The sequence below is a fragment of the Gallus gallus genome, chromosome Z, assembly GCF_016699485.2.
Source record: "Gallus gallus isolate bGalGal1 chromosome Z, bGalGal1.mat.broiler.GRCg7b, whole genome shotgun sequence".
Classification (NCBI taxonomy): domain Eukaryota; kingdom Metazoa; phylum Chordata; class Aves; order Galliformes; family Phasianidae; genus Gallus; species Gallus gallus.
In genome coordinates this window covers 31407366-31432999 of record NC_052572.1, presented here as the reverse complement: position 1 = coordinate 31432999, position 25634 = coordinate 31407366, and the positions used below count along the sequence as shown (strand labels likewise).

Genomic DNA, 25634 nt, shown 5'->3' with positions numbered 1-25634 from the left:
ATTACTCCCTCCAGGGTACCTGATGTACTATAACACATTTATAAGTCCAAACCCATGCAGTATTTTTAACTAAAAGTATGGAAACCTAAAAGACCTAGAGAACCTTTGTTGAAAGCACAAAACCTTCTGTTAACTAGCTTCCAGAAGCATATTCAACCAGCTTTTATGATGGTAATGATACTGCATACTTCACAGGTCTTTTATTATTTATCTTTGCACAAGGAATCTGTTTTGACTGAAACAGAATGATCTCTATTATGTACTTGCTGCTCGTAAAACACCATTTACTTAAATGTAGTAACTCTCAATAGAATCAAGAGCAGTTCAGCTGTCTAATTTGATCACAAATGCTTACTTTTCATAAGCCACAAGAACTACTTAATTCTTTATTTTCAACATAGCAGTTTTGGTGATTTTGAAACCAATGCCTATATGAAGTAATCTTTAGTAATTTCCTCATATCCATTCTTCACATCCACCGAAGGTATGACTAGAAGTCCTCATATTACTTTAATCATGTCCGTTTTATTGCAGTATTACATATGTGCTAGCAGAAAATTTACCGAAGTACAGAGCCAGTTTGGAACAACAGTCAGAGGAAACTATGTCAGTAATTTCTTCCTCACAGTCTGCCTCGTGAGTCAAAAGACCTTTTGTTTTCTCCTGTAGAAATTTTGGATCTAAATCTTTGTATAAACTTCGCATAATTCTGGATGCTAAGTTTTATTTCATAATTTGTATTTTATATTTAGAGCTAAAAGATAGTGGTTTTCTTCCAGACTACCTGCCATTTAAATGAAGAGTTGCTCATAACACAGTTTTGGCATTGGCTAGCAAATTATTCTGACATTTTTATAAGACTATTTTACAGGTATTTGTTCTCTCCAGTAAAGAGACTGTGTGTTGTCCAATCCTAAATTTCTTTTAAGTACATTGCAATTGGATTTTTGTATTGCCACAAATACTCAGTGCTTCTGACCTGAGAATTTGACATTGATATTCTATCCAAAATATATACTGCAGAGAATTAATTTTGCTGTTCTTTTTGTTGCTTTCAAAAATTCATTCGTTACAGACCAAAATATTCATTGACTATTTTGTTTTTTTAATCAATATCCAAAAGCAGTAACAGTTTTTGAATTCTGGTCTTATTATTTTGTAGTAAGTAATTAATAAGTAATAATAATTAGTAATTACTGATTAATTGTTGAGTATTAACAGTAATTATTTTCAGCTTTGATTTAGTTCTAGTTTCAACATACAGGGTCTTTTAATCTGTAGTTGTTGGTTGGTAGAACTTAATAATAGAGATAAATGTTTTGGGAATCCCTACGTATGGTATGTGTTCTAACAGGTTTCTGATAAGGAAATTCGAGGTACTGATAGAAATTCTAGTAAAATTATATTTCTGGTAGAAATACAATGCTGATAGTATCCAGTACCTGAATTTTATCATGGGAATACAGTGATTTTATGGAATTTTTCAAAATGAATTTCATGTTCCTGTCCAGCATCAGGGAAATTCCAGAGCTTCCAGAACGTGAAGAGGGGGAAGGAGAAGAAAGTGAACTTCAAAATGCAGCTTTCAGTAACTGGAACCAGCCCAGAAAGTAGGTATACATCTTGTACAGCAGATAATCTAATCTGAAATCCAAAAATTTTGAAACCTCTGATACAGTTTAAGAGGAATAAAAAAAACAGAATTACTGCAGTTTATGTGTGTTGTGCCTTACAAACATAATTCACTGCTGATTTTTACTGCCATTGGACTAAATCTCTGCAGTCTAATGCTTACTTAATTGCTTTGGTAAATTTATCTCTATAGGCTTACTGTTTGTGAGTCAGTAAGAGGAACTGAAGAGAAGTTTTAATTAGAAGCCAAAGTAAATGGAACCAATAGCAGTTACAACTTTGTAAGCAACCAAACAGATAACTCTCACTGAAAGAAAAAATAGTCAAAGTTATTCCTGAATGTTTTTAAATGATTATGCCAATCTAGGGGTCCTCAGTGGTTGGCAGTGTCACATTTTAGACTTCATTTATTTTGCTCTTTGTTTTATCACAACAGGGTTGAACTTTGGAGAGAGCCTGGCAAGTCATTAGGGATCAGCATTGTTGGAGGACGGGGGATGGGCAGCCGCCTGAGTAGTGGGGAAGTGATGAGAGGGATCTTTATCAAACACATCCTGGAAGACAGCCCAGCTGGCAAAAATGGAACACTGAAAACTGGAGATCGGATTGTCGAGGTACCAATCAAGTGCCTTTCAGTAGTCCTAGCATCTCAGGAGTCGCTGAAATAGGTGTTTGCTCCTGGTCTGACGCTCTGCAATTGATCCAGCTGGCATTTCTTGAGCCGTAGTGTACTGCTGTGTTACAAACACAGCAGCGCCATCTACTGATACTTATGTGCAGACGGTTTGAAATTGTATTCACAACCTGGAACATAAATGGCTGGCTGTGTGAGCAGGGGCCTACAAATTTAGTAGTTCCACCTACATTTCACAGAATATGTATGAAAAGGTTTGGTAAACTAGAAAGTTTTATCTTTGCATATTGGATAGCAACAGATGGCCAAAGAACAAAATATCATTAAAATAAATACTAGATTTGTCTCCCTCTTAAGTCTTACACAGGCCTCATTCTTGTGCATTTTAGGAGTAAAGGAAGATACTGTTTTCTTCCTGATGACATGTAGAAAGGTGAATTTGATAGAGAGGTGTTGCATGGAAGTTGAGAGTATTGTGTTGCAGAGAAGAGTTCATCTAGATCTGTCTTCTGCTTACATAATCCCTGTTTATGCAATAATTTCTGCACTCTTGCTCAGTAATTTTGAAACGAGTGTCTTTCCTGTGATGGTTATCAGTAAATTAGACATTAACATCTATCCAGAGTCATGCCTTTGGAAGCTACATTCCTTTTCACCATGATGGATGTGAGCTGACCATCCGTCCTAAAGAACAAGGACGATAGAAACATTAACATTTCACCTGGATGGGACTTAATTTGCTTACCCACTCATATTGAGACTAGTGATATGTGGCTGCTTCTAGATCCAAATAAAAAACATTGAAATAATACAGTTACATAGGATAAGATGGAAGAATTTTTTAGTATAAAACAAGTTAGGAAGTGGTATTTTACTTGGTGGCCACAAAATTGATCATCATTCATTGTAACTGAATATCTGGGTTTTTATGAATGCAGTAATTGTGTCTGAGAATGGTGCTTGTAGAAGTTGATGTGGGTGAGCAAAAACAGTGTAGTGTATTCATGCAACTGTTTGTGAATGGATGGTTTCATTTTTTTTGAGTTGAGGCATTTTTAGTGCATATACTATTTCATATTCAGTGCATATACTATTTCAGAGATGGAAAGTTGCAGATCTGTAGTGATACTGCTAATTACTCATAAGTTTAGAATATTTTCTTTTTTTTCTTCCTCTATGATTTTAAGATGGTGTTAGTTAAAGAGGCAGGGGTAATTCTCATTATGTAACTTTTTTGTGCAAGAATTGCCACTAACGAATAACCTTATGTGCATTAGCTTCTAGCTCTTATTGTGGTCATTGTGAGAATGCTTTACTGATGCTAACTTCACCATAACATATTCTTAGCTGGATGGCAAGACAAACTGTTATACACAATGATACATCTGAAAGCAAGAAAAGGAGCAACCAAACAAATTTTTTTCTTTAGTCGTGCTTTCTTTAAGAAGAGAAATGGCTCTTCAGCTCTGACCTAAAATTATAGCTTCTAGGGAAATGTCTTACAGCTGAACACATCTTTACATTAGTGGTGGTATTAATGGTCATTAAAAAAAAAAAAAAGAAAGAAAGAAAAGGGCTGAAAAGAAAGAAAAAAATGTGCTATACTGACATAACATCCCATAATGAAAGTTTCCAGCACTTAAAGGTTTGAGTCTGTAAATCTTATTAGATACAGGGAAGATGGGTTATTGTCAGATAGAATTTACGGAAAGTGGTATTTAACAAATACTGCCACTCTGTTCATAATACTGTATTTCTTTTATTACATCGCCTGTGGGGAAACATAACAAGCCTGAACCATGATTGCCCTTCTCCCTTTTTTTTTTTTTTTTTTTAAACCATGGAGAACATTTCTTTGATGCCATTTCAGTGCTCTTGGAAACCTCATACCTATGTGTAAGGGACATGAGGTAAAGTCATTAGAAACCTTTCCATTAGTAACAGAGATTTGGGTTTTATGTGAAGTTCTCTAATCAGAACCCGGAGCTGATTCATGATTTTTGTAGCTTCTTGTAATGTTAAGATGAGGCCTTCCAATTACAGGTGGATGGAATTGACCTCAGAGATGCCAGCCATGAACAAGCTGTGGAAGCCATACGGAAGGCAGGCAATCCTGTAGTCTTTATGGTACAGAGCATTATAAGCAGATCAAGGGTAAGCATAAAGAATATGAAAAGAGATATGATACGTAGTACTAGATGAATTGAATGTTCAAGGTGGTGGTGTTTGGGAGTGGGATATTTAATCCTCAAAGTTCCATCTTAGCTATTTCAGGAACAGAGATTTGATTTAAATATTATTTCTATTTAGAATGAAATCGATTTGGATTTGGAATTACCCTCCAGCACGCCGTCCTCAAACTATTTTGAAAAGCCTCAAGAATGATAATTTGTTGGGGGGCAGAGTAGGAGTCTTAAGTAAAATCAACTCTTAGAGATTGACAGCATGTCAGAGGAGCGCATGCAGAAATACAACATCTGTTAAAATATTCATTGGACATTAATAAAAGGACATAGAAGTACACGGAAGGTTTCTGTCACTAAGCTGCATGGACGTTGCAGACAAAGCTAATAAGCTTTAACATAGTTGATTTCATCACTAGAAACTAAAATTCCTCTTTGTAGAGAGTTTGTGTAAGTTGCATGTTTATTTACTAGTTGTCTCATAACTCTTGTTCCCCAGCCAGAGTCTCTTTATAGCCCTTCATCAGCTTCTGCTCTCTGTGAGCAGAAAACTACTAACCCATTTTATCATCAGTCATCTAAGGTAAAGTTGCATGAAAAAGATCTGTTGAATGTTGGCTATTGATACTCAAGATACTAAAGTAAGGCTGTCGCATTTGCTGTGATGTGAACATAATGGCCACTGCTGAATGTTTAGGCCATTGTTTGGGCTTGGAGTTATGCCATTACTTTATCACCACTTTTCATATTTAGAGAATGCTCTGTTTTTCATTGCAGTTTTTTTCTTTGTTTCTTGGTTGTTTCTTGAATGTTTATTAACCTTTGTTTCTCTGTGAGCGGAAACATTGCAAACACTCTTTGCTGTACACAAGCTTTGCATTGTGATCTTTTGTAAATGGCGTTATATTTATTGTCTTCATCACTGAAATGTGCACCTGTATTTCATAAGATCTTTAAGGGAATTTCCTGCCTTCGTTCATGTGCAGTTACTCAGATAGCTATCTGCCTGCACACAGCTATATTTAACATAGTGCTGTAAGGCAGTCGTTTCCAAGTGACATTGGTAGTGAGTCATATTCATCCCTTTTTGTTTTTTCTTATATCATTTAGGCTACTGTAGAAGTTAAAGAGGTCTGAAGCATACTCTAGAATATCTCAAATAATGCAAGTGGATTGTGAGAATCTAATCCAGTAAAATTGCTTGCAAGCAGTTATCTATGAAATCTGTTCCATATTTATCCTACAGTGTTTACTTCTGAGTAAGAGTTAATCTGTCACCTTGATTATGGTCCCAGCCACTCTGTTATGTTACAGCGTTATGCTTTACAGTATGCATGTCTGATGCCTCAGCATCCTGGGTATATCAATAAACAACACAAATTAAAAAAAAAAAAAAAAAAAAAACCCACTTATCCTGTTATTTTTTTTATTTAATTTGGGGAAAAAAGAAAAAGAAAAAGTGAAAGTAAAAATATCCGTTATTTTAGTGTATGTTTTACTCGCTGTAGAATGTGGAAGAAAACACGCTTCATGCGCGTCCTTTGAAATGTATCTGTGTAGACAAACTCAAGTGCTCCAGATTTTATCCTTGTGAGCTGTCCAAATTAATACAATGCAGTTGCATAGATTAGAACTAGCAGTTGTATTTTAGATACTTTGCCATCATGAAAAAAATATAGAAGGCATAATTTTGAATTACCGTGGCTGATCGTCTGTTTTCTCTTTTACTAAGACTGGTGTTTGTAAACAAACTTTTCATGATATTTATTTTAGTTGCATAAAATTAATCAAGATACAGTTGATAATTCTTCACAGTGGCTGTTGTACTGTTGAAAGTATAATAGAACCATTACGCTGATAAATTATTCTTCCCAAACTTCTCTTTACAAAAGATGACATCAAGTGTGAGTTACGTGTAAACAGAAAATCATTTACTGTAGGGCAACTGCTTTTTTACTGTGAGTGGCTTGCCAATGAAGAGAGCTTGTTCATACAGATCTGTACCTTCTCTGTGCTGAAGACATTGTAGAACCAAGATGTGTTGTCTTATCAAATTACATTACATTTTGCTTTGCAAAATAATATTTGAGGGTAAATGCTTAGTAGAGCATTTTCAGAAATGGTGAACAGAACTGTGTACTTTAAGAAAATTTTGTAACTGCTATGTATATCTGGATTAAACTACCATGTTGTAAATATGTTAGTTGTTGCTGCGAGCCTTTCGCATTCCATTTAGTATGCTTCTTTTTTCCAGCAACATGAAGCTTATAGCAACCAGATATTAAGACCACAAACAGATGGATGCACCTATTATAGAAATTATTTTTAAGTACACATTTGACTGTTTTCTCTTTCTGATCTTAAAGTAGAATACAATACTAAAACTGCATAGGGAGTATAAGTAATGAAATTGCATCCTTTGATTTTATTTACATATGAAATAATTTCATTTGTTAAGTAATAACAAGGAACTACCTTACCTTGTATTGTTTAACAAGAAGATCAGCTTGTTGAAGTACAAATCAGTTAATCACACATTCATCTGTATAGATGCAAAGTGAGGTGTGAAGTCAGAGATGTCTAATATTACTAAGCCTTGTATTTTGCAATGGGCACTCTGAATACATTAGCTTGATACATAAATTAAGTAGTGAGAATTTGTGTGGTTTGCAAAATAAAATTAAGCCTAGGTTTGTACTTTGCTATTACTAAGAATTGCATTTATTCTCATCTAGGAATCAACAACTTTAGGATTAAATATCTGAAGTTGAAGTGTATCCCATATACTGAGATACTTGGGCAAAATTGTACAAATAGTACAGCAAGTAAATGTTAGATTGCTTATGCTACTGAATACTACAGTTCATGAATTCTGTGGGCTAGAACACATTGGAGGATCAATATTTTCCTCTAATCTCTGCTAAACATAGCTGATGAACTTGAGTGTACAAATTGAAAATACAGAGCAAATGCAGTTTACCTACCCTTATGAGTCCACACAGAAGTATATTAATTAGATCTTGCTTGGTTAGCACAAACTACAAAATAAATAAATTTTGTTTAATGAGTCACAAAGGGTTCACTTAAAAATATTTTTGTTCAGTTTCTGTTATGTTTTTCTTTTAGAACTCTTCCCTGCCTTTCCCGCAGAACTATCTTTTCTGTAGGCCAGCTATCTTCAGCAGCACTAACCCATTTGCTGATTCTTCTCAGTTCAACGCTAACAAGGTTGGATGATGATTAACTGTCTGCTTTTGACTCACCAAACATGATATGTGTGCTTTTTTGCCATTAGTATGTCTCTGAGTTTAAATTCTCTGTATTTGTATAAAATACTGTGCTGATGAAGATGGAAATTCTGTGTAGTGAATTAAAAAGGCACAGACACGTACACACATGCACATACAAGCAGAGGAAAGTTTCTGGATGAGTTAAGAAAACCAGGTCCATTAACTGTAACTACCAAATTTGAATTAATCAGAGCTACCAAAGGAGCAATTTCTCAATTAGAAAATTGGTCCCTGTGATGTTTGTTAAAATCTCTACCAGAGTGAAAATCTGTCATCAGTGTGCAGTGTTTGCTGCTATGTACTTTTGCTATGACATCTTTGCTGTCTCTTCTTTTTCCCCCAGTGAAAGCCCAAGAAATATTGGCTGCTTTGTTTAATGGTGCTTAAAATACTTTCAGTTTTCTTGTTGAAAATTCTTTTAGTGTACCATGGACAGGATACCTACGTCTTTGAAAATCTGAAAAAGTTGGATTTTTTTTTTTTATTATTAGTGCTTACAGCATGTTATTCATGTTGGAGACACAATTAACCTAACACCTTAACCTAAATAAAGTCTTAATTCATTTGTGCATGCATTTCTGATTTAAAACTGTAAGTGACTGGGAGTGACTGTATCCTCTATTTTTCCATGTTGCAGTCTGTTGGCTCTCTCAAATGTTAAATGGATTCTATGATATGTGGTATATAATTGCATGTACATTTTTGAAATCTCTATTTGTTCCAGGTATGAGGAAAGTGTGACATAAATGATGGCTTGCGTTTTCTGTATTTTCAAAAACATTTCTGAAAAAGGTGTATGTTTTTAGAGAAAAACCTGTTCTTGCATTTTATGCACTGAGATAAGAATGGTCTTTTGTCATCTCTATCAGTTGCTTACAGGTTCATGTTCAGTAAGAAAGCTCACTAAAGCAAGGTCCTTAATAACTCCTTAAATAATTTTATTCATTGACTTAATGAATTTGCTGCAGTTAGTAAAATGAAGTTGAGTTGTTCATTAGTAGCACTACGTATTGCCAAAGGTACTGTAACATATGGGTTGCTGTTTTCTGTTGCCGTAGGAGGTATCGAATCCAATTAGGGTTACCTTCCGTTGTTCCCCAACTAACCCTTTTGCTCCCACACCATTCAAGGTTTGTCTTGTTTCTAGTGAGCAGGTGATACTGTACGTGTGTGCTGTGCATTTGTACGTGGCTTGTGATACCTTCCAGAATCCTGCTTCTTCCTCCACCTGTGCCTCCTGTGTTGAAAGTGATACTGCTCCAACTGCCATTTTTAATATGTGCTTGGCTGTGATCAGTGACCCTGATAGCCAAATGGGTTCATGTACTGTATGATGCTCTGCATTTTGAATAATGTAATATGAAATACTGTGCCATGGCACATAACAAGTATTTCATGAGTTAAAGCATTTTAGTTTTTTTTGTGTATGGCCTGATTCAGAGAGCGAAAGTCTTATGTGTACGTAAACTGAGGGGCCAGCTCCAGTTGCTAGAGACACATGTGTGACAGGCTGAGTTCAGAAAGCAGAAGGTGATCCCCCATGTCTGAATTGCATAGTAACACCCTTCTTAGCCTTTTCCTTCATCTCTTCACAAAGAAAAAATTACAGTGCATCTGGATCTCCTCTCTTTTTCATCCCTGCTTTTCACCCCTGCTGAGGTAGAAGTCTGTCACCAACTTTTCTCCATGTTGGGTACATGAACTGTTTGTTAGGAAGAAAACACTTTTGCTGTTAATGACTAGTGTTTTACCCTTCTCTGACTGTGATGGATAAAAATTTCTTTGTTGTAATTTTGCTGCATCAATTCAGGCTTATGTTTCAGAGTATAATTTGCAAAAATTGTGAATATTTCTGTAATGCATTGCCTTAGATTGTCTTGGATTTCAAGCACAGGCATGGCATTTTTTTATGAAATTTAAACTATTGGCTTGGGTGCCTTTCTAGCATTCTTAAATCTTTTTAGATCTCAGTGTCACAAAGTTGTTAACTTTCCAGTCTTTTCAACACCTTAAGTTGAAAGTGGATTAAAGTTGTCCAAGGTTTGCTTTGTTATTCTGTGCCCTTTGAGCTCTGATAAAGCATTTCAGTGCTTCTGGTTTCTACAGACATTATCTGAGATGTTATTTTCAAGCTTTGTAATAGAGGATAGTGAAAACTGAAATTACAAGAATAGAGCTATGAAGCTAGTACTGAACACGCTCTTGAGAATATACTTACCTACAGCTGATGGGTGTGGATAACTTCAGAATGATGATATAACTTCACCTCCCCTATGAGGATAGGCTGAAAGAGCTGGGGCTGTTCAGGCTGGAAAAGAGAGTGCTCCAGAGAGACCTGATAGTGGCCTTTCAGTATCTAAGAGGCTACAAGAAAGAAGGGGACAAACTCTTTAGCAGGGTCTGTGGTTTCTCCCTAAAAGATTTAGATTGGATATAAGGAGTGAGTTTTTTACAGTAAGGGTAGTGAAACACTGAAACAGGCTGCTCAGTGATGTAGTGAAGGCTTCATCCCTGGAGACATTTGAGGTCAGGCTGTACAGGGCTCTGAGCAGCCCGATTTAACTGTAGGTGTTCCTGTTCATTGCAGGGGAGTTGGATGAGATGACCTTAAGGGTCTTTTCCAACTCAAACCATTCTATGATTCTGTGATATTCAGGCATGAGTTCTTTGCTTAAGTGTTTACTCATGGATTTCCTCATTTTGTTTTTAAATTGTGTTGCATTTTTTGAAAGCACTGTTCTTTGTTTTAGCTCCCTTTTCTCCTATTTTACTTCCAAAAGGTATCGCAGAAAAAAGAGACGTAGCAGGTTCTAGAAATAAAATACAGTATGAGTCTTTTACAAATATGGCATTAAAATGTAAGTCTTTATAAGATACTTTTTTCTGACCTATAAAGTGGCACATAAAACTTTACTGAATTGGGCTTTGTCTGTTCTGTTTGCTTATGAATTCATTTTGGAGTGAAGTTATCTCTTACCTTGCCTAGTGTTTGTTTCCGTCTTTGATCTCTTGCAGCTTTTCTGTGCTGTGTTACACATCTAGACTTCAAGCTGCTTGGTATTTAAACTTCAAAGCCATAGTCATCGCCTTTTTGATGTTTTTGTATGCTGTCTTGCTGTACACATAAGTGTGCATTTGCTTAGGCATTACATTTTTCTTATTCTCCACAGGCCTTCGGTCAGTCTACTTCAGAGCCAGAAAAGACTTCATTTTGTAACTTGCCTCTGCCTCCTCCTTCCACATTTTTGGGAATAAACTCTGATGTTGCACAGTCATCGTCCAGCCAAGTCACAGAGGATGTAGAGAAGGAGAATGAGTTCGGTTACAGCTGGAGTAAGCTTATCCTTCATGATAATTTTTCAAATATCTATTGCTGAAATAACATTGTAAGAGAAGATGTGAGGTATCCAGTTTGAACTACTTTCATTCTCATGAGTTTTTCTGAGTCTTAAATGTTGCTGTCAGCTTTTACTTGTTGCTGTCAGAGGCACATAGGGAGACACAAAAATGATTTTTTCTTCTAAATTACCTATCAATCTCTGTGTTTCTCCGTGGTCCAGATTCACGATTTTGTACTGAGGACTACTTCCAGATTTCAGTTACTGTAGGTAACTGATGGCTGTGATGTGTAATATCATGATTCCTGTTAACTGAAAATGTTACTGGAGTGAAGATTATTGTTTTTATATGTGTTTAGTCTTTTTTAAAGTTTTAATGCTTTCCCAAGTTAGAAGACAAGGAACTAGAGATCACCTGAGACTTAGGTGAAATGAAAATGTGGAGTACAGTTATGACTTTCTCATTCAGTTTGCAGTCTACTGTCAGATACTGTCCATTGAACAATAATCTTAACTCCAACTGGTTTGTGAGCCTCTAGTGCAAATCCAACCTCTGTTTCCCATACCTTTACATTTAGAAAAGATTACACAGCGCTATGGAAGTCTACCAGGGGAACTACACATGATTGAGCTAGAAAAAGGAAGGACTGGTCTGGGACTTAGTCTTGCTGGTAACAAAGACCGATCCAGGATGAGTGTCTTTGTAGTGGGAATTGATCCAAATGGTGCAGCTGGCAAAGATGGCCGGTTACAGATTGCTGATGAGTTACTAGAGGTGAGTTCTTGCGATTTTTATTGAAACTAAAACATGTTGACTTAAAATGCACTAAATATTAGATTCTTGTTGGTGTTCTTTAGTGGACCTTAGAATAGGGGACACAGCAATTTCTATGTCATAAATTGTGAACTGTAGAAAACTAAAGCAAAGTCCCCTAATCCATCCATCTGTGGAGTGCTTCAGATTTTCCAATTACTTCCTTGTCTACCAGAAGTAGTCTACCAGTAGTAGGGGAAACAGAAATGGATTTGTTTGTATCATGGACTCTCTTGCCATATTTGGGCTGTATTCTAGTGGCTTTCTGAAGAGAACAAACAGCTTAATGTGCAGCTAACATTCTCAGTGTGTTTATGAATGTGATGTTTGTATTACTGCAATTCAACTGATGAGATTGCGGATATATTTTCTGCTGTGGCTTTCCTCAGGTTAGTAGTGATAGTTAACATTACCTTCACAGAACTGTTTTTTTGTAATGTCAAAACTGTATGTTGCAGTGTCTAACAGTACAATGAGGAAATTGTTCAGTTCCGCCATTCCTTCCCAGCACCAAGCATGAGGATGACACTGAAGGCATATAGGCTGGCAGGGGAAGACTGGGAGAGAATGTAGAGGATTTGTGATGCTGTGGATCTAGCCTCATGCTTGTGATTTGTAATGAGTCCATTGTTGTGTGCCAGATGGTTCTCTTGAATCTGTTAAAAGGTTTTAAAGTTTTAAAACCTTAGTATTGCAAATGCATAGTATCCTTAAAGCACACTGAAATATGTCTGTCTGAGTCAGCTCTCCGATAAAGTCAGGGACCGACGCAATTAATAAAACATTAGCAAATTATGGCCTTATTCTGCAAGTTCATCTCCGTGGAACTCATGGGCTTTCAATGAGTCTTCTCTGACAAATAAAGATAGTAATTATGAGATCAAATCTGTATATATTATAAATGCACCAACATTCAAATTCCTTTTTAGAAGGTGCATTGCTCAGAGCTGAGATTCACTAAATAGGAGTAATCTTGTTGCTGGGTTTATGTATTTATTTGCTTTGGTTAGCATTTCTGATGGCCTCACTGTATTGCTCCATCAGTCACAAAGTGAAAATAGATGTTAAGACAACACAGTGTAATCCAGAGGATTACATTTTCAGCATTGTGACAGCATTAGACTGAAATTAGAATTATAGAATCATAAAATTACCAAGGTTGGAAAAGACCCACAAGATCATCTAGTACGACCATCCACCTATCACCAATAGTTCCCACTAAACCATGTCCCTCAACACAACACCTGAACATTCCTTGAACACCTCAAGGGTTGGTGACTCCACCACCTCCCTGGGCAGCCCATTCCAGCACATGACTTCTTTTTTGGAAAAACAGTATTTCCTAACAGCCAGCCTGAATCTTGCCTGGTGCAACTTGAGGCCATTCCTTCTAGTCCTATCACTAGTTACACGAGAGAAGAGGCTGACTCCAGCTCACTACAGCCACACTTCAGGTAGTTGTAGGGAGCAGTAGGGTCTCCCCTGAGCCTACTCTTCTCCAAACTGAATGATCCCAGCTCCCTCAGCCACTTCTCATAAGGCCTGTGCTCCAGACCCCTCACCAGCTTCCTTGCCCTTCTCTGGACACACTCCTGGGCCTCAATCCCTTTCTTGCAATGAGGGGCCCAAAATTGAAAACAGTACTCAAGGTGCAGCCTCACCAGTGCTGATTAAACTTAATTTAATTGAAATTAAATTGCTAGGAATTTTTTACTGAAAAAAGGAAGTGAAAACAGGACACAGCATACTCCATAACTGTAATAAAATTGCTGTTTTAGCCAGTGATGTGGGATAATAGCTTTTTTTGTTTGAAAAATAATTACTGCTTTCTTCTATGTAGATAAATGGGCAAATACTCTATGGAAGGACTCACCAGAATGCTTCATCCATAATCAAATGTGCACCATCTAAAGTAAAAATAATCTTTATCAGGTAAGTTCTTATTTAAAAAAATATGTATTTTAATACACTCAGGTTCTTGCACCAATAGTACTTTTGTTTTATTTTTAATTCTGGGGAGATTGGTATGCTTTTGAGTCCAGTTCATAGGAATTGTTAAATATATCTTGCGTTTCTGTTTTGATATTTGCATTGTTACTACCAAAAATAATGCAGAAGAAAGAGCTAGACTTAAACTTGCTCTAAGTAATATGGTGTTATTTTACTATATTCTATAATTGAATCTCTTGTAGAAATAAAGATGCAGTAAATCAGATGGCTGTTTGCCCTGCAAAGTCAATAGAGGCTTTACCTTGTGCTTCAGAGACACTTCAAAACCAAGAGGTTAAGTAAATTTTGTTTTTTTCTTATCTGACTGAGATTCTGAAATTGTTCTTAATAGATGGGTGCCCTGTATACTCAGCAAATATTGCACAAGAAAGAAGAAATTCAATGGAAAAATAGAAGAGATTTAGTACAAGTGCTACATTTACTGTACCTAGATCTGTTTTACTTTATGTTCATCTGAACTAAGAAGTAAATCTAGTATTCCTGTGAAGAGGGTTATAGCAGTTTAAATGGATCCATAAAATGTTCAGATCCACTTTTTGCTGAAAATGTTAATGATGAAAATAGCTCCTCACAGTTGTATTTTCATTAATAGATTGATACTACTGCAGACGGTGGTGTTTCTCCTGACTTCAGTTCATATAAAAATATTCAGTACGTGGAACTCCCTAAGGTATGTGCTGAGAATTAAATTGCCATTGAGAATTAAACAGCCATGTTTGTGTTCACCAGCTTGGTTTTTTATAATGGAATCACTCAAGGCAAACAAACTTTGTCCCTTACTTACTGGAAGTCAGGCCAGAGATTCCTTTTGTTCTTCCTTTCTGTTGAATGAACTAAAAACTTTCCTGTTGTTATATCTTCCATGAAAACCTGAGTCCAAGGAGTCCAGGAGGGAACTTTGTAATCTGTATAAATACCTGTAGGGAGAGTGAAAAGAGCCAGGCCCTTTCAGTGGTTCCCAGTCCCAGGACAAGACACAGGGGCACAAACAGGGACCAAGGTGGTTCAATTTGAACATCAGGAAGCACTTTTGTACTGTGCAGGTGAAGGAGCACTGGAACAGGTTAGGTTGTTCAGAGTGGTAGTGGAGTCTCTTTTCTGGGATATCTCTGAAAATTACCTTGACATGTTCCTGGACAGTCTGCTCTAGTTAGCCATACTTAAGCAACAGGTTGGACAGGAGCCTCCAGAGGTCCCTTCCAATCTCAACCATTCTCTGATTCTGTAATTCTTCCTGTTTATGAATTCAACATCTGAATCATAGTTGACCTTCAAAGTTTCAGAAGAACGGGGTTTGAATTTAGAATTGCTTCAGATTTATCTTGGTAAGCAATATACTATTGATAGACTGGGAAAATCTGCTATTTCAGAAATAGTTTAGTTTAAAGTAAAACATTGATGCTTTGGGAAGACCCAAACTTCTGTTATTTCTGCAATATTCACTAATGTTTTGTGAATGTATTGTAACATTTTGATAAATCCAGTACTTAACCATTTGCATATTTCTGTTTATTCCAGGATGAAGGAGGTTTGGGAATTGCCATTAGTGAGGAAGACACAGACAGTGGAGTAGTTATTAAGAGCTTAACAGATCATGGTGCGGCAGCAAAGGTGTGAAAATATTTTCAATCCATATGAAAAAGAATACATATTTTTTTACTAGCACCCAGAGTTTATATTTCTTTTTCTATTTTATTTCCAGGATGGAAGAATCAAAATTGGGACTCAGATCCTGGCAGTGGATGATGAAATTGTTGTGGGCTATCCAGTAGAAAAGGTGCTTCTGAATTGTCTGGAATATTGTAGAAATCACACCACTAAATTTAGGAGATGATTATGTCTCAAACTTGTGAGGTTTTGGTGACTCTAACTACATTTTCAAAGTTGGCTAAAGAACCAAAGATCCTCAGGTTTTGTCTGGATAAAGAAACTACTGCAGAGTAAGCTAAAGCCTACATCAGTAAATAGTCTTTCTCTTCACTACGGATGTTATTTTTTTTTTCCCTATTTCACATCTAATGACTGAGAAGTGCTTAGTGCTGGGACAAGAGATATGAACTGTAACTGGATCTTGTCCCTTCATAACTACTCCACTTTAAAAGTATTAGAAACAGTGAAATTGATATGCCTATATTTCAAACAAGTGAGTTACACCAGTGCTAAATCAGGTCATGAACTGCGCTTATACATAGGGAGTGTCTATAACAAACATCGTTATGTTCCAGGCCTGATATTTCAACCCTGTCACAAAAGCTATTTCCATTCCTAAATATTGATATTTATACTTGATAGATAGATTTTACTAACTTCCAGCTCACCAAACTCAGTTTATGCTCTGTAATGAACACTCTGTAATGAAGTAAGGAGGGCATTTTTCTAGTATCTGCCTTGTTACCCCGAAAAGTGATTCTTTTGGCACAAGAAGATCACTTTCCATTTGTTAAAAAGCAATTAGCAGAGTATCCATCTTATTCTCTGAGAGCACTGCTATGTCTCAAGCAGTAAATATCTAAGCAGTACGGAAATTGCTTGCAGGGAAGTGGAAAAGGCTTGAGAGAAAGGAGGAACAGACTAAGGTTTTATTTCTAAAAATATATTTATATATATATATATATTAAAATGCTTGGAAGGATTTGATGCCTGTGAGACAGTAGTGAACTTTTAAGTTTTTTCACCATCTCCTGAAACTAGAGCATGAGTTTGATCCAATTCTATGTTACATCTCAATATTATCCTTTTCCTCCTATAGTTCAGATAATATTTTCAATTTTTCCTTCCACCTGTGTTTCTGATTAAGGAGTTTGTATGGCAGTACTGTGCTTTGATAGAAAACTGCAGATTTCCTAACATTGATTTCTGTGGGATCATAATTGGATTCCACCCAAACATTAAGAGACAACACTAGTTTTCTGATCTTTCAACTAATTGCTATAAACATAGTACTTTGTCCAGAGAAACTGTCCATAGGTAACCATGTTGTCATGTGGTATATTTTAGAGTTCTACAGAAGGTAGTTGAATAACATCATCCAGGTCAGGCCCACAGACATCAGTATTTATGCTTGTTAATTGACAAGAAAATCTGCAGAATAGTGGCTTCTAGCAGTTTGGAGAACAGTTCTCTTGCCATATTTTTCTTTTACAATGGGAAGTTCAACTACATTCTACACCATCTTTTCTTTATATCATTCAGTTTATCAATCTACTGAAATCATCGAAAAATATGGTGAAGCTTACAGTCAACTCAGCAGAGTCAGATAGCCAGACCATAGCACCAGTCCTTTCCAGTGCTGCACCAGGAGAGAGGAGGAATATCCATCCACCAACAGCCATTTGCTCTTCCAACTCACCAGAACCAGAACCAGTCAAAAGTAAGGTTATTTTGTGTCTTGTTTCACAACAATTACAAGATAAAAATGATGACCCAGCTTGTAAACAAGTTTTGTTTTTTTTTTCTGTATGCATGTGACTATCGGCTGAGCTTCACTTTCTAGGACTTCCAGGTTAAAGAGCAGTCTAAATAAAGTAGTGACTCCACAGTGAAGACTTACCTCTTGCCTTCCCACTTGCCTATTTGTAGAAGTGGAGGGATGGAGCAATTTCCTCTTTTGTCTCAAAGTCTGTGCAGCAAATGCACGGGTCATGGTTGTCTAGAATGAAATAGGAGTGATTTCCTTTAAATCAGAGAGAAATTCACATCATTTTTCCTAGAACAGAGGAGTGAGTGATGCTTTCCCAGTGTTGAATTCTAGCCAAGTTTGACTGTCTCCCTCTTGACTAGGGATGCCACTGGTTGATGATGTTTATTGGTTAAGCAACACACCACTAAGAAACAAGTAAAAGTTTAATTGAATAATGAACATATTGAAGTCAATTTATATGTACATCACTGAAAGTATTACTGAGTCATATTTCTGTTGTTTGTTATTAGCAGTAGTATTGATACATAGTTACATCACTGATAAGGAAACACTACACAGCTGAAGTGTTTCACCCTGTACAAGTCTATTTCTTCTTTCTCCAATCTTCCACATCATATCTTATGGACAAGGAACTGATGGAGGTGTTGTCAGTGCCCCCTCCAGCATCCTTGGATTGTGATTGAAACTTGATTTCATCACTATTTGTAGGGATGTATAGTACAACTGTTGAAAGATCTTTCTCCTCTTCATCTTTGAGCTGATTGTATAACTTACTCCCCAGTTTTCTTCTACTGAGTCTATCTTTTCGCTGCAGATGAGGGAGCACTGGCACAGATTGCTTAAAGAGTTTGTGAAGTCTCCCTCCTTGAAGATCTTCAAAAGCCACCTGGACATAGTCCTGGGTGGCCTTGTCTGGGTATTCCTTCTTGAACAGGGGTGTTGGACTAGATGACCTCCAGAAGTCCCTTCCAGTCTCAACTGTTCTGTGCTTCTGTAACAGTTTCTTATCTTACAACAAACAGCTTGCAAATAGAACAGCTTGTTTTTGATATCTCTTTAAAGCCCATGAGACATCAGTGACAGAGATGATGTTAACATCCCAGACATTCTGATTGCCGGTCCTTTCTTTTAATTAAATTATTACACAGTACATCCTCCTAGCATTCTTAGGTTGTTTGCTTGTTTTAACTTTAAAAGATACAGAACTGACAAAAAAAAAAAAAAAAAAACCTGAAGCAAAGATCCATTTTTGTCATACCAGAGATGAACTTAGTTAATATCACAGATAATTGCTGTTTCAGGTTGTAAGTTGACCAAAGACTGCTGGACTACCACTGTAGTTGTCTCATGCTTCACATTCTTTCTCATGGTATAGATCTGAGTCTGAGATAGAGTACTTATGTGGACCTTGACTTAGCCCCTTCTAGAAGTATTGGGCTGACATGTAGTATATAGTACAGACTCAACCTGTGATCTACATTGCCAATTTGCTGGTATAAGTGTTTAAATTGAATTATCTCCTTTCTGTGAGAATGAAGGAGTACAAGTACAGTATATTTTATACGATACTATCTCAGTTAAGTCAAAGCTGTAATCCACATACTTAATTGCGTAGAAATTGGACAACTGCTACTAAAACCATTGTACAGTACTTGTTTGAGAGGAAGGGAAAATGGCATTATGTGGGCATTCTGAAATAAGGATGTTATCAGTAGGTTGACTGTTGGGCTGTTACTTGGTCAACATTCAAAATAAGATGGTAAAATCACTTTTCTGATACCAAGTCATCTGACTGTAACTAGGATGTTATACTGCTGTTTCAGATACAAGCAGATCTTCAACTCCAGCCACACTAGCTTCTGACCCAGCTACTTGTCCCATTATTCCTGGATGTGAAACAACCATTGATATCTCCAAAGGACAGACTGGTCTTGGTCTAAGCATTGTTGGAGGAGCAGACACTTTGTTGGTGAGTTGGAAAAATATGTGTAATTCACATGAATTAATAATAATGAAATCAAAATGTCTGTTAGAAGAGATTTTATCTTCCTTTCTTTCTGTAGCATTTATAAAAAGATACTAAAGCTAGCCTTTTAGGAAAAAAAAATAAAAGGAAAGAAAAAATATGTTTGAAATTGGAAGTGTAAGTGAACTCCTTATAACATTTTGGTAATTTTTTCATCATTCTTCTGGCTGTTTATCACTACTGAATTTTAGAAGAATTTTTCCATAGCTCTTGCTTCACAGTTAGGGGAATTTTCTTCCAGCATGCAACTTATTTTTGTTGTTTATCTGCAGGGAGCAATCATTATCCATGAGGTGTATGAAGAAGGAGCAGCTTCAAAAGATGGGAGACTCTGGGCTGGGGATCAGATATTAGAGGTACAGTGGTTGATTTTATCACATTTTATTGTCATTTGCTATCTAGACATATTTTATTTGTCTGTTGGACAGTCCTGTATAGTTTACCAATGTATGCTTTCATTGTAGGTGAATGGAATTGACCTCAGGAGTGCCACACATGATGAAGCAATAAATGTTCTCCGACAGACTCCTCAGAAAGTTCGTCTGACTGTGTACAGAGATGAGGCCCAGTACAAGGAGGAAGACATGTATGATGTAGTGGTTATAGAGCTCCAAAAGAAGCCTGGCAAAGGCCTTGGGCTGAGTATAGTTGGGAAAAGGTATGAATGTACAAGGATAGTCAGTGTCTGGAACTTGCTGGGCTGGCTTGTTCTTCTTTGGTGTGCAATGCTCAGATCCTGTGGGCTTTATTGGCAGTACATTTCATTTTTACACCATTCCTAGAGGAACTAGCCCCAGAAAAAAAAACAAGATGATGTTCAGTGCATTCCCAATTACAAGCCATTGAAATAACACTTAAACAATATTGTAATACAGAATGTATGTGTTTTTGCAGAAATGATACGGGAGTGTTTGTGTCAGACATTGTCAAAGGTGGAATAGCAGATACAGATGGCAGATTGATGCAAGGAGATCAGATATTAACAGTGAATGGAGAAGATGTTCGAAACACTAACCAGGAGGCTGTTGCAGCTTTGCTAAAGGTATCAAGAAAACAAGAGGTGATTAAAAGTGAAGAGCTGAAATCTGGATTTTTTGAAAGCCTGAGTTTTATTCAGATTGCATTCAGACTCTTCCTGCAGTGTCAGGGAATGAACTTTGGATCTGAATTTAATTTCCTGAAGTCTAGAGCGGTCAAATTTTCATAGTTTGTCTGATGAAAATGGGAATAGTGGTAATACAGACCCCTATACATTTACAAGGAAATAAAAGGCCATTCGTTAGATACAGCATTAAGTTTTAGGTTGCTCTGTTTTCTCAAAAAAAATCTCATTTGTTTAACTATCTCACATTTTTAAAAAGCTATTCAGAATTGACTTTAAATGATAGAGAAGTCATTGGAGTAGTTATACCAAAAAGTGATTACTTACAAAGTTAATGGTCTTTTTTTTCCCACTGATGTCTATTGTCACTTTACATGAACTAAATGTTATAATGCCTTTCTCAGTGAGAAAGGTGTCTAGCGTAAGAAATTGCTTTCCTACCAAGATAACTGAAGTAACTTCTTGTCTGCTGCTCTCAGAATGAGAATATCTGTTCTCAGCAAATTTTGTGTATCTGATCTCCTCCCTCTACTTCTAAATCAGAATGAAGTCATATAAGCAACATTTCCTGTGGTTTAGCAGGATGTCCATCTGGTAGCCAACTTGTCTGTCTTCCTTTCAGAGTTTCGAGACATTCCTGCTTTATATCAAGATTCCATTGAGTCATCATTTTCCAATGAAAATGTGCCACTTGAAAAATTTTAACACTACTAGCCACTATTCATAGCTAACTGTTTGGTACACAGACACAATTATACTTGTTTACAGTACATGCAAAGTTATATTTTTCCAGATCTTTAACAGCTCCTCAGGCTTTTTTTTGTGTGTGTGTGTGTGTGTGTGTGTTTCTGTGAAATGTGACTTTCAAAATACCTCAGGTATATAATTATTAACAGTTCTATTTCATTCACAAAGTAGAAATGGAATGAACTCACATAAAAGCAATCATCATTTTTAGTTCAGGTATCCATTCTGCTTCTATTCTCAAGTGTTAGATCTACAGGGAACTGTCTTGTATTGCTTAACGTATGTTCTGTTATTTACAGTCTTTAGAAAATCTGAATGTACTTCAGCTGCTATAAAACCAATAGTTTTTGTGTCCTTTTGTGTCCAATGTGTCCTTAAGCTGAAAATGCCTCCTGTTCTTACCGTGGTGTTTAGTTTTGTTTTCTAAGTCTCCCTAAAATATGTGATATTTTGATAATTTTTCTTCCTCACTTGACTGCAGGGTTTGTCACACAGGGGACTCCAGGAAAAAGACAAAGTTGTAATAGACTGTGAATTCACTTAATCGCAAGTTCAGGTGGAAAGTATTACCTCTTACCTTCACACATAATAATTTCTAAATCTCATTTGTAGGTTTGCATTTTATGTGAGGATGTGGTAATTTTAGGTACTTAGATTACTGCCTCAGTTTTCCGTGTGGTTTAATGTGAGCCAATTCAAGCCATAAGTAAAGACTCCTTTAGTCTAAGCCCTGATCCAGTCTCTTCCAAGGCATGTAAATCATAGAATCATAGAATGGCCTGGGTTGAAAAGGACAATAATTATCATCTAGCGTCAACCCTGCTGCTATGTGGAGGGTGGCCAACCACTAGATCAGACAGCATTATTTGGGGGGAAAAAAAAGAAAAGACAACATTCTTTGGGGGTGGGGGGGGAAAGGGCACTTTAGTAATAGATCTTTTCTAATGTCACCTCTAAGAGAATGTTTATAAGATATGCTAGTTATAGTAATGTTTCAGAAATGCAAAGTCACAGCCTGAAACAGTGACTGAGCACTTGTTGGGAAGGCAGGGACAACCCAGGGGAGCTCAAGTGCATGCAGTGCACCAAGGTGTGGAGTCAGGATCCACTCCTTCCCAGACCTCATGTAAGTGTTGTCAGTGGAGGTGAGGGCATCTCTCACTGGAGATCTCTGTCTATCTGAGGTCTTCCAAAGTTAGGCAGCTCTTTTCCTTCATTTCTTTGTCCGTAGCTGCTTGTTCTCATTTGCTGTATCCACTTTGCCACCCCACTATTAACGCGGTAATTTTCATCCCATTGTAGCGTTACAAGTAGTTTGGAAATCCTGTTTGAATGGGTATGTTCTGTTGTTAGTTTTGATGTGTTAATCTATTTATTGCTGTGAATTTTCTGATATATTTATAATCCTTTCATAGTGTAATACAAGTAAGCCGTGTAAAATAAAGGCAGACTTCCGTAATAGTAAGTTATTTGGCTCCATAGATACAGGGATTCACAGTAAAAACTTCCCCACTGGAAGAGAGAGGGAAAAGCAAAATAGCAAAAATGCTTTCAAATTTCTGTATTTGATTATACTGCATATAGTAGTTTTTGATGCTACTTGTATCATTTTGGAAGTCCAGTTTTCTAATGGTTTATTGAGATACCCCTTTGCCTATAGGTTATCAAAGTCTTGGTTTCTAAATGGTTGGTTTCGTAGTGCATTTTGCTCTGAGATATGCATTTCATGCAGATGTATGAATACTCAGTAGTACATTTAAGAACTCAGTGCTTAACAGTAGGATTTTGCAGTGTACAAACAATCTGTATCACTCTAGTCCCTGACAGGAGTCAGATGCAGAAAGTCAGTTAAATTACAGGTGGATTTTTGAAAAACTGCCTGCCCTTCTATTTATGTTAGTGGTCCTTCTATTTAAGTTATGTGTGGATCCAGAGTAACAGGTAATTCATGAGCAAAAGTGAGATGGATAACTACCAGTTGATATACCGCACTATCAGGGGTAGCAAGTCAGGAAAGGAAGGCAAGAGACTGGTGTGGCTGAACAGGGACCTGCTGGTGAAACAGAAGAGCAAGAAGAAAATGCTTCAGTCTTCTCTGATAATTTCTCACCCCAGAGCCCTCAAACATTGGCATTGGTAGGAGAGGATCAGGGTAGCAGTGTCCCTCCCACTGTAAGCAAAGATCCGGTTCCTGGCCTCCTGAGGGGATCGGAACGTCCACAAGTCTATGGGTGCCAGTGAGATTCATCCCAGAGTCCTAATGGATTTGACTGATGTAATTGCTAAGCCACTCTGATATCTGAAAAGTCATGGCAATCAGGTGAAGTCCCTGATGACTGGAAAAAAGGCCTTTCAGAATCTAAAGGGGAGCTACAGGGAAGAAGGGGACAGACTCTAGCAGGGTTTGTGGTGATAGAACAAGGGGAAATGGTTTCAGGCATAACAGGGTAGATTTAGGTTAGATACAAGGAAAAAAAAAAATTATAGTGAGGGTGGTGAGGCACTGGAACAGGTTGCCAATGATACAGTTGATACCCCATCCCTGGAGACCTTCAAGGCAAGGTTGGAAAAGACCCTGGGCAACCTGATCTAGCTGTGGATGTCCCTGTTCATTGCAGGGGAGATGGAGTAGATGGCCTTCAGAGGTCCCTTCCAACTCTAAGGCTTCTATAATTCTGTGATTCTGTATCAACAGAAATGTTAATCAATACTTTGAGGTTTTCTAATGCTGCTATGGTTATTGTGAAAGTACTCCGCTATTATTCTTTGAAAAACATCACCGTGAAAGTATGTGTTGACATTTCTACTTAGAAGCCAAAACTACTTATTAAGGATAAGGTAACAAAATTGGGCTTCTTGTGTAGTCTTTGGGTCTGTATTAGAATGCTATACTACCTTACCAATAATATCATTCAATCACAATTGGTATGATTCTGATTCTACCATCATCTTTGTACAGTTCTCATTGTATAGAGTTGTTAATCTTATATTTTAACCTTTGTCCCTATTTTTTCTTCTACCAAGTAAAAATTGTCATAAACTTTAATGTTTTGGATACTAGAGATATATCATGACTTTTTCTTTAGTGTTCATTAGGTACAGTAAGACTAGAGGTTGGAAGAATAAAAGCTGGTCCATTCCACTCTGAGAGGAGAACATCCCAGAGCAGCCAGGTTTGTAACTGTGAAACCACTTAATTTGGAAGAAATAACATGTGGTGGAATAATGAAAGCAAATAAAAGGAACTGATTTTATAATGACAGTGATCTTCCACACTCCTGATCCAAGATGAATAAAAGTAGTAAATTCAGATTTAGATTAGATGTTATGGGAATTTTTTTCTTTCAGAGGGTAGTGAGGTGCTGAAACAGGTTGACCAGGAAAGTTGTGGATCTTCCATCCTTAAAGGCATTCATGCCTAGGCTGGATGGGGCCTTGAGCAGCCTGTTCTGGTATATGATTTAGAGGTTGGTAAGCCTGCCCACAGCAGGGGATTGGAAGTAGTTGATCTTTAAGGTCCTTTCCAAACCAAGCCATTTTATGGTTCTGCATACTTTGCAGATTTTTGTTAGCTCTTTTGTGTGTAAATTTAAGTTCATTATCTGTTAAATACATAATCCAGTCTAGAGTTTACTCCAAAAATAACTATTCTGTCTTGTCTAGTGTGACTTTTAGGACTCTTGTTTGTGAAGCAGGGTCAGCTGTTAGTGTCATCAGTACTAGATCAAATTCGAGTGGACACTGAATCTCTTTGATACCTTGGTAGTGGAGTGGAGTGTTGTTCCAGTAAACTTAGTGAATTTCTCCACTCCTTTCATACTCTTACCATAATCTTGGTCACCAAAAGCAGGAAATCTGCTCTCTTTGCTTTAGACTTGTCGTAAGTTTATTTATTTTGTCGTTGGTTAACTGTAGAGCATTACAGCTCACATCAGTTTCTGCATCTGAATGCATGTTTCATGGGATAGCACCTTTCACTGTGATTCTTTGCAGATCTTTCTATCAGGATTTCCAGTAGGAGCAATTTCTGAAAACTCGCTAGTTACCATAGAACTTTTTGTAGTTATAAATCGAGTATGCAGATGAATGGCTGGATATGGATATAATTAAACAGAGACTTTTTCTTAAGATTGTTGTGAGTAGGTTAAAACTGGATAAGGACTGAAGTGTCTTCCTTCAAAAAAGGATGATGCCAACCCAATTGAAAACATGCAGGTTCTGCGTGGTCTTAATTTAAGCTGTTGGGTAAGAGGAGGCTTACCATACTGAATGTTTTGAAGAGTCTGTAGAAGTGAGCTATGTTGTTCCTTTATGTTGTCCTGCAGGTGTGGTGAAAATCTTTCAGGAAATGTATAGGTAAATCTGAGTAGGGAGCCTAGTTTTAGCTGATGGAGTGTCTGGAAGAATGTGAGATACATGTGGGGATGCATAAAGTTC

The 25634-nt window shown here is 37.0% G+C and overlaps 1 protein-coding gene across 22 annotated transcripts in view; it reads left to right on the top strand.

The window, feature by feature from the left end:
- Positions 1–25634, top strand: part of MPDZ (multiple PDZ domain protein) — a 100155-nt gene that overhangs the window by 66023 nt on the left and 8498 nt on the right. For 9 of the 22 annotated variants that reach the window (XM_040655587.2, XM_015280115.4, XM_040655586.2 and 6 more), the window contains 20 exons: positions 535–636; positions 1512–1610; positions 2069–2246; positions 4310–4420; positions 4949–5032; positions 7576–7677; positions 8798–8869; positions 10910–11072; positions 11656–11852; positions 13732–13823; positions 14084–14174; positions 14494–14571; positions 15420–15512; positions 15604–15678; positions 17094–17271; positions 19146–19291; positions 19621–19704; positions 19813–20006; positions 20243–20408; positions 24284–24370. In XM_040655587.2, coding sequence (XP_040511521.1) covers positions 535–636; positions 1512–1610; positions 2069–2246; positions 4310–4420; positions 4949–5032; positions 7576–7677; positions 8798–8869; positions 10910–11072; positions 11656–11852; positions 13732–13823; positions 14084–14174; positions 14494–14571; positions 15420–15512; positions 15604–15678; positions 17094–17271; positions 19146–19291; positions 19621–19704; positions 19813–20006; positions 20243–20408; positions 24284–24370 — 2392 coding nt within the window. The remainder of the gene's footprint in view (positions 1–534; positions 637–1511; positions 1611–2068; positions 2247–4309; positions 4421–4948; positions 5033–7575; positions 7678–8797; positions 8870–10909; positions 11073–11655; positions 11853–13731; positions 13824–14083; positions 14175–14493; positions 14572–15419; positions 15513–15603; positions 15679–17093; positions 17272–19145; positions 19292–19620; positions 19705–19812; positions 20007–20242; positions 20409–24283; positions 24371–25634) is intronic. The other 13 variants (XM_015280123.4, XM_015280122.4, NM_001256123.2 and 10 more) reach the window with 7 other exon arrangements.